Source organism: Pteronotus mesoamericanus, unplaced genomic scaffold (genome assembly GCF_021234165.1).
Source record: "Pteronotus mesoamericanus isolate MK-2021 breed Mesoamerican mustached bat unplaced genomic scaffold, CSHL_Meso_final contig_46, whole genome shotgun sequence".
NCBI classification, from domain to species: Eukaryota; Metazoa; Chordata; class Mammalia; order Chiroptera; family Mormoopidae; genus Pteronotus; species Pteronotus mesoamericanus.
The window spans coordinates 1,869,037-1,877,079 of NW_026555170.1; the positions used below are offsets into that span (position 1 = coordinate 1,869,037).

Genomic DNA, 8,043 nt, shown 5'->3' on the forward strand with positions numbered 1-8,043 from the left:
GTGTGAGAGAGTGTATATGTGTGTGTGACAAGGATAGCCCAGTGTTCTTATATATGTGCAAATATCCTTAACAAGTACCATGTGGAGAGTGTTGTGAGGCTGGGTGCGTTTCCCTGTGTATATCTGTAGGGCTATAACTGTCGTGGTGTCACGGAGAGTTTATGTGCTGGCGTCTGTGCGTGTCAAGATATGTGTGAGCCTGTGAGTCGTGGGTGCGTGTCTCCATCATTTCCCGGTATGAATGTGTGCGTGCGCATGCACCGCCACAGTGTGTGCATCTCTGTGATGCTGGGCGTGGGTGTGGTGTGAAGGGGAAGATGTGTGTCACTGTGTCTGTGGGGGTCCTGCCTCTGAGCCACCCCCAGCCCATCCTCCTCCCCCAGTCCTGTGGCTCCCTCCCAGACAGTGGCCCTGCCCCGCCCCTCTTCTCCCTCCCAACTGTTCTCTGCGGGGGGTGGGGGGAGCTGGTGCTGCCACCCCCCCTCCCCATCCAGGCCCCATAAATAGCAGCAGAGCCAGAGCCGGAGCTGGTGCCAGCGGCTGGAGCAGCAAGGAAGTCGGGGCCGGGGCCAGAGCCGGAGAGAGGAACCCCCCAACCAGAACCCAGGTGAGCCTCCCCTTCCTCCCTAGCCTAGCCCAGCCCTGCCCAGCCCAGCCGGGTCCAGCCTCTGTAACAACAACTCCCCCAGCCCCCAGAGAAGTCTCCGGCACTGCCTGACCGCCCCCCCCCCCCGCCCCCCGGCTACCACACGCCCTTGCCCATCTCAGGGGACCTACAAGAACCAGAGACTAGGGCTGGAAGGCAGAGACCCCCGGCAACCCAGACCCTCCCTCGCAGACCCAGAAAGGCTCACGCTGTGGGGAGGGGCTCCCCAGCCACAGAAGGGTCCCAGTTCTGAGGGAGGTACCTACAGGAACTGTCACACCCTCCTGGAGAGAGACACACGACTAGGGGACAGACACACAGGGTGGGAGCATTCAGTCACACCAATGCACACTCGCCGGGAGAAGCACGACATGAGATCAGACAGCCTCACCCTGAGACGTGGACAGATATGGATAGATGAACTGACCGGCCATGAACTCGGGCCAGCGTACCCCTGCCTGCTGCTGCCCGAGGCTTGGTACCACTGCTGGGGGAGGGTGGCGTGCGTGCATCCCACGGACAGCATGGAGGGGGCCGCAGCTCCCCAAAAATCTCGTCGCTAAGAGACAGTGCTACTGCTGCCAAGAAGTGTGAGAACAGGGGAGGTGGGAAGCAAAGTGAGAGTTGTCATAGTGGGAGCTCCTGCCAGGAACCTGGGGGAGCTTTCAGCAGGCACAGGGCTCTGCCTCTAACTCCCCAAGCCCACCCCCCGCCGTCCCTCCCCATCAGCCAGCCAGGAGGTGAGTGGGGGGAGGTAAAAAGGAACAGCCCCCAGGGGACCCTCCACCCAGCCCCCTCCTGCCCCCCGCGGCTCCATCCCGGAGGCCCGTCCCCTTCGGACTTCCAAGGGCCCGTCCACCCCCTTCCCCACCCCCCTTGCCTCAGTTCATCTCCCTCCTGCCAAGACTGAGTGCAGCACTGGCTCAAACATCAGTTGGGAAATAGCAGAAGGTGCTGAGGTGGATAAAAGTGTGGATCAATCGATGGCCTAGGAGCCAAGGCTGCCAGGAACCCCCCAGCCTTCTAGCCCTGCCCAGGCCCATCTACGCACACTAGGCCAGATGGGGTGACGGAAGCACAGGGCTGCGCAGGAGTGGGAGGCTCAAGTCCTCTGCCCTCCTCTGCTCAGAGCTCCAGGGGAGGCCAAGCCCAGAGAGGGCAGGGGAAACAGGAGGTCAGTGAGGTCCAGGGCCTCAGGGAGCAGGGCAAGGGTGGGTGGGGCGCAGGCTCCCAGAAAATAGACTCCCTGCCCTGGCATGTGTTCCCTTTCCCGTGTCCATACTGTCTGCTCTGTCCTCACAGTGACATGTCGAACCCTGAGATGGAATGGGTGCCTGAGCCCTCAGCCATGACACTGGGGGCCTCTCGGGTGGAGCTCCGGGTGTCCTGCCATGGCCTCTTGGACCGAGACACACTCACCAAGCCCCACCCTTGCGTGCTGCTCAAGCTCTACTCTGAGGAGCAGTGGGTAGAGGTGAGAGGGGGTGGGGGGTGGGTCTTTCCTTCCCTGACCTCCTGGCCTGGGAAGGGAGGGAGCTGGGTGGGGGCAACAAAAGCCTCACAAGGGAATGTGAAGGCCCTGAGGGGCCTCTTCCTGGCTGTGTGGGTAACCTTGAGAAGGGTGTGCCATCATTGCAAACACAAACTATTTTACAGCTTCTAAAGCATCCCATTCCGGAGGGTCCTGAGATGGCCCCACAGACAGTGGCGTTGCTCCCAGGGGCCTCAGGAGAGCCCCAGGGGGCTGATGGTCTAGTGAGCTGGCGGCCCCCTGAGTCAGGGGTTCAGCTGAAGGAGGGAAGAGCTGGTCGCTGGGATTGTGCAAGCCCAAGGAAAGCGGGCATGATGGGTGGTCCCGGGCTGGGAACATACCTGGGTTCCCAGAGGGTCCTCACCCCTCCTGCCACAGGTGGAGCGCACAGAGGTGCTGCGTTCCTGCTCCAGCCCCGTCTTCTCCCGGGTGCTGGCCCTTGAGTACTTTTTTGAGGAAAAGCAGCCCCTGCAGTTCCATGTGTTTGACGCCGAGGACGGAGCCACCAGCCCCAGCAATGACACCTTCCTTGGCTCTACAGAGTGCACCTTGGGCCAGGTCTGTATTCCCATCCCACCCCACCCTCATCGGCTTCTACCTCTGAAATCCAAAATAACAGAGTGCATGAGCTCTGGAACTAGTTCATTACGGGCTTGGACCCCCATGTCCACCATTCACTGGCTGTGCCGCCTCGGGCAAGATACTTAACCTCTCAGAGTCTTAACTGTCCTCATCTAAACAGTAGGGGGGCACAGTGCCTACCTTAAGGCTGCTGTAGAAATTAAGTCCAATCCTAGGCCAAGTGGCATTTACTGCCCCTGTCCCTTATTACCTTGGCCGAGGCAGGCGGGGCATCACAGCTGGGTCTCCCTCCACCTCCATCCCCAGATTGTGTCACAAACCAAGGTCACTAAGCCATTGCTGCTGAAGAATGGGAAGGCCGCGGGCAGGTCCACCATCACGGTAGGCAAGGTCACCTGTACGCACCCTTGGGCAGGACATTCAATGCCCCTGCATGGACATCCATGGTGACATCATGCCCATGGCTGGCTCCCACTTAAGGGAAAGGGCATAGGGTTGCTCTTGTGGTAAGGGCCGGGGGTGGGGTCCTGCCACTTGTGTTCCCCTTGCAGATTGTGGCCGAGGAGGTGTCTGGCACCAACGACTACGTACAGCTCACCTTCAGGGCCCACAAGCTGGACAACAAGGTTGAAACCCCAGAGTCCAGGCCCCCCACTCAAGACAAATCCTAGGGTCCCAGCACTGCTCCCTTCTCAGTGTTCGCCATCTCCCCATGCACACTTCACCAGGCTCATGGGCCTTTCCCCCTATGTCCCCAGGATCTGTTCAGCAAGTCTGACCCTTTCATGGAGATCTATAAGACCAATGAGGACCACAGTGACCAGCTGGTCTGGAGGACTGAGGTTGGTGCCTGGAGCTGTGGGAAAGAAGGGAGGAAGAGCAGAGTAGGGAAGCCTAGAGGGGAGATGACCGGCTCTCTGGTGCCTCTCCAAGGTGGTGAAGAACAACCTGAACCCCAGCTGGGAGCCGTTCCGCCTGTCCCTGCACTCCCTATGCAGCTGTGACATCCACCGGCCTCTCAAGGTGAAGCACTCCCCGCCCCACCAAGCAAGGGCAGCCTACTGAAGCATCCAGCCTCTGTCTGAGACCTTCCCCGTTGAGTGTAGCAAGCCCCTGCCCTCTCCCGCATGGGATAAGATCTTCCCACTGTGGGGTAAAGAACCAGCCACAGCTCAATGTCCCTACATGTGTGCCTTTAATGAGAAGCCAAAGTTCCTGCCAGATTGAGCCAAAGAACACAGTTCTCAGCAGATGGCCTCCCTGGGCAGGTGGAGTTCCTCTTTTTGAGCCTAGAGACTGTTGGGCCCCTACCTCCCTGAGTGCCTCCCCCTGCCCCCAGGAACCACTGCAAAGCATCCCTGACCCTGACTGCCCCCTGCCTTCCCAGTTCCTGGTGTATGACTATGACTCAAGTGGGAAACATGACTTCATTGGAGAGTTCACCAGCACCTTCCAGGAGATGCAGGAAGGAACAGCAAATCCTGGACAAGAGGTGTCACAAAGATCCCCCCAGGATTTACCCCCAAGATCCCTGGGAAAATCCTGGGGGTGACGCTGAAGAGGCCACCACTCATGATAGGAGTTGGAGAGTATAGAAAGTCCCCAGGCTCAGCCTAAGGACTGAGCGATGGAGGTCTTACTCTGGGTGGCTCTGCTTGAAGGGGAATGAGGGCTCACCTGATGGAATTGTGACCTGGGCTTTTGGGGTATGTGGGGTCTAGATGCAGTGGGACTGCATCAACCCCAAGTATCGGGACAAGAAGAAGAACTACAAGAGCTCGGGGACCGTAGTGCTGACCCAGTGCACGGTAAATCCCAGTGCTGGCCTCAAGCCCTGCCCCAGGCTCAGCCCCACCGCAACCTCACATTCAGCTCTTCCCTTGCTTCTGGGAACTGAGAACCCTTGCCCTATACCACTGCCAACTTCGACCTCAAAACCTCTAATTCCTCCGCCTCCCCCACAGAAGCCCCGCCTAGCTCCCTCCTCAAAGGACCATCCCTCCACCTTACCTCTCCTGTTTCCATCAGGTGGAAAAGGTACACACCTTCCTGGATTACATCATGGGTGGCTGCCAGATCAGCTTCACGGTAAAGGCCCAGAGGATGGGGACACAGATGGGAGGGGGGAGTGCGCCAAACTCATAGTGAACGGAAGGAGCCCAGGATCCCCTCTGCCCTCCTGAGACCTCTCATGAGCCTAGCATTGTCACCTTGTACCCCCTCACCTCACCCCATGATGATGCTACCTTTGGGCTGGCCCAGATTTACTTCCGTCCCCGTCCCCTATAGACACTAGCTCTGGCCTAGGCTCTCTGCTGGTTCTCGAGGATGGAAAAAGTCCCATTTCCCACCACCACCAGGTGGCCATTGACTTCACAGCCTCCAATGGGGACCCATGGAGCAGCCAGTCCCTACATTGCCTCAGCCCCCGCCAGCCCAACCACTACCTGCAGGCCCTGCGTACCGTGGGAGGCATCTGCCAAGACTATGACAGGTAGAGCTGGGGGGCAGGGATGGGGAGACAGGCACAGAGGCCTTGCCCAATGGGCCCTACAGCCTTTCCTTCTCCCCAGTGATAAGCGGTTCCCAGCGTTTGGCTTTGGGGCTCGAATCCCTCCCAACTTCGAGGTAGGCTGGGTGCCAAGAGAAGGGAGGAGGAGGTGGGGGAGTGGGACAGGAAGGAATGATCTCCTTGCTGTTCTCATCGCACTCTCACAGGTGTCCCATGACTTTGCTATCAACTTTGACCCCGAAAATCCTGAATGTGAAGGTAAGAGGGGAGGTTCCCACCAGTGGGGACTTCCCCCCGGGTCCCCAACCCCTCTACCCCCATACAGCTTATCGCACACGCCCTACCCCCCATACCAGAACACAGACTGTATTCCCGTAGGTCCAGCTCCCTCCCCCTTTACCCATCCAGCACCCGTCTTCCTTTGGTAAGACTTCCAGACCCTGGCCCAGCATCTACCCACCCACCTGCCCCAGTGCCGGGACCATCCAACTCTCCTACTTACTGAGGAACTAGTGGGGGAAGGGGCAGAACACCTCCTTGCTTTAAGGGGTGTCAGGAAGGGCTCCCTGCTAACCTCCGACAGCCTCACCTCTGCCCACAGAGATCTCAGGGGTCATCGCAGCCTACCGTCGATGCCTGCCCCAGATCCAGCTTTATGGCCCCACCAACGTGGCCCCCATCATCAACCGCGTGGCGGGGCCTGCCCAGAGGGAGCAGAGCACCGGCCAAGCCACGGTGAGGAGAGGAAGCAGGCAACGAGGCTCTGCCCGGGGGTCCCCAAGTGGGGCCAGGGTCTGGGCTTGGGGCAGGTGCCAAGGTCGTTGCACACAGAGCTTACCCATCCTTCCCTCCACCTGCCCTCAGAAGTACTCGGTGCTGCTGGTGCTCACAGATGGCGTGGTGAGCGACATGGCCGAGACCCGCACTGCCATCGTGCGCGCTTCCCGCCTGCCTATGTCCATCATCATCGTGGGCGTGGGCAATGCTGACTTCACCGACATGCGGCTGCTAGATGGCGACGACGGTCCCTTGCGCTGTCCCCGAGGGGTGCCCGCGGCGCGCGACATCGTCCAGTTCGTGCCCTTCCGGGACTTCAAGGATGTAAGTCCCGACGCCCTCACCCAACAGGACTCCTCAGCTCCTCATATCCCTAAATCTGACCCGGTTCTCTCACCGGGTCGGTGTCCTGAGAAGGACGCTGGAGCCCAACTGGCCATTCCGAAGCCACGCCCCCACTTCACCCTGCCCCTGGCGCTCAGGCTCCTAACCACGTCCCCCGCCCTCCACCCGCAGGCCGCACCCTCTGCGCTGGCGAAGTGCGTCTTGGCCGAGGTGCCCCGGCAGGTGGTGGAGTACTACGCCAGCCAAGGTATCAGCCCCGGGGTTCCCAGGGCCTGCACGCCGGCCACGACCCCCAGCCCTAGCCCGTGACTGCTTCCCACCGGACCGGCACTCCTTCAGCCTCTCAGTGAGTCCTGAGGGCCCAACGGTATGGACACTAGGGGGTGCAACGTGGGGCTTGGAGGAGCCCATCTTGGTCGGGTGTGGCATAGAGGAGGGTGCTTATGGCTGTCCCTCCCTCTCCCAGGGGCCTGCCCTGACCCTTGTGACTCCAGTGATCGGTGCCTCTCCCTCTTGGATCAGCTGCGCCCCCTGAATCCTGGAAGTGAGTGGAGAGCCCTGCCCCATCTCTCCAGGCCCCACAGCTGTCAGCCTCGTGGCCCCTCGATGACTCTTCAGTGATCCTGACTTTCTGGCCATTAATAAAGGGCACCACTCCTGGCACCTCAGCCTCTACCCATCATGTCTCATATGCCCATCAAACTGTCAGTAGTACCCACCACCACCATTAAGAAGTGAAGACCAGCACGTTTCAGACACTGGGCCAGAGCTCACCAGACAGCCAGATGTCTCTACAGTTTCACCCCAACTATTTACCTATGAGGTCTGAGGAACCCTGATCCTCATCTCCCAACCCCAGGGGGCCCAGGCACCGTGGGGTTAATCACTGGGTGGGGGAGGTAATAAGGGGCTGTCAAAGGGACAGGCTAATGCCTGTGTACAGCTGTCTCCAGAGCAGCCCAGCTGAGTCCCCAGGGGCTGAACTCCAGCCCCCACACAGCTGTGGGGCGGGGCCCAGAAGGGGTGTGTGGGACCGAAGGAGGGGCAGCAGGTCTGGTGGCGAATTATGACTACAAAGGGGCATTTGAGGTCTGTGCTGCCTGGTTTGCCTGGTTGTGTGAATGTGTGTGTTCATGCACTGCACATCCCTGATTTTCCATGAGTGTGGTCTTAATGGTTCAGGAGTCCTGCTGTGTATGCTTAATAACGTTAACGGCACATACTGTGTAGCCAAAGAAGCAGCAGTAGGCCTGGAACTTGAGCCCAGGCCCATCTGACTAAAGTGCTCACACTCTTAATCACTAGTGTGCGACTTCTGTGTGGGATGTATCTGTGTGACCCTCATCTTGTGACCCAGGTGTATTTATATGTGGCCTGATTGTGTGTATGAGTGCAGTACCTGCGGATGGGCATCTCTGCCTGTGTGTGTGTCTCAGCCCGAATCAAGTAAAGTGTTCAAGAACTGTAGTGGGTCTGAACTGCAGTTCCAAAGAGCAGATGAGACACTTGTGAGACCCAGAGTGAGGGAAGAAGAGCTGGGCTCCTAGAGGGACCCTCCCTGTCCCAGCCTCCCGCTTCAAGGATGAGTGTGGAAGGGGATGCAGGAGGAGAGGCTAAAAGTGCCATGACCCAGCCACAGCCAGAGTGAGT

General features: G+C 59.3%; 1 protein-coding gene across 1 annotated transcript; it reads left to right on the forward strand.

The window, feature by feature from the left end:
- Nucleotides 1–1,948: 1,948 nt before the first annotated feature.
- CPNE6 (copine 6) lies at nt 1,949–7,015 on the forward strand. The gene is made up of 16 exons (XM_054577750.1): nt 1,949–2,120; nt 2,556–2,735; nt 3,066–3,140; nt 3,311–3,385; nt 3,518–3,601; nt 3,693–3,782; nt 4,147–4,251; nt 4,481–4,567; nt 4,788–4,847; nt 5,120–5,253; nt 5,333–5,387; nt 5,478–5,529; nt 5,873–6,006; nt 6,136–6,372; nt 6,565–6,739; nt 6,860–7,015. The coding sequence occupies exons 1-15, from the start codon at nt 1,953–1,955 to the stop codon at nt 6,700–6,702; spliced, it is 1,674 nt and encodes a 557-aa protein (XP_054433725.1). The 5' UTR covers nt 1,949–1,952; the 3' UTR covers nt 6,703–6,739; nt 6,860–7,015.
- The last annotated feature ends 1,028 nt before the right edge of the window (nt 7,016–8,043 follow it).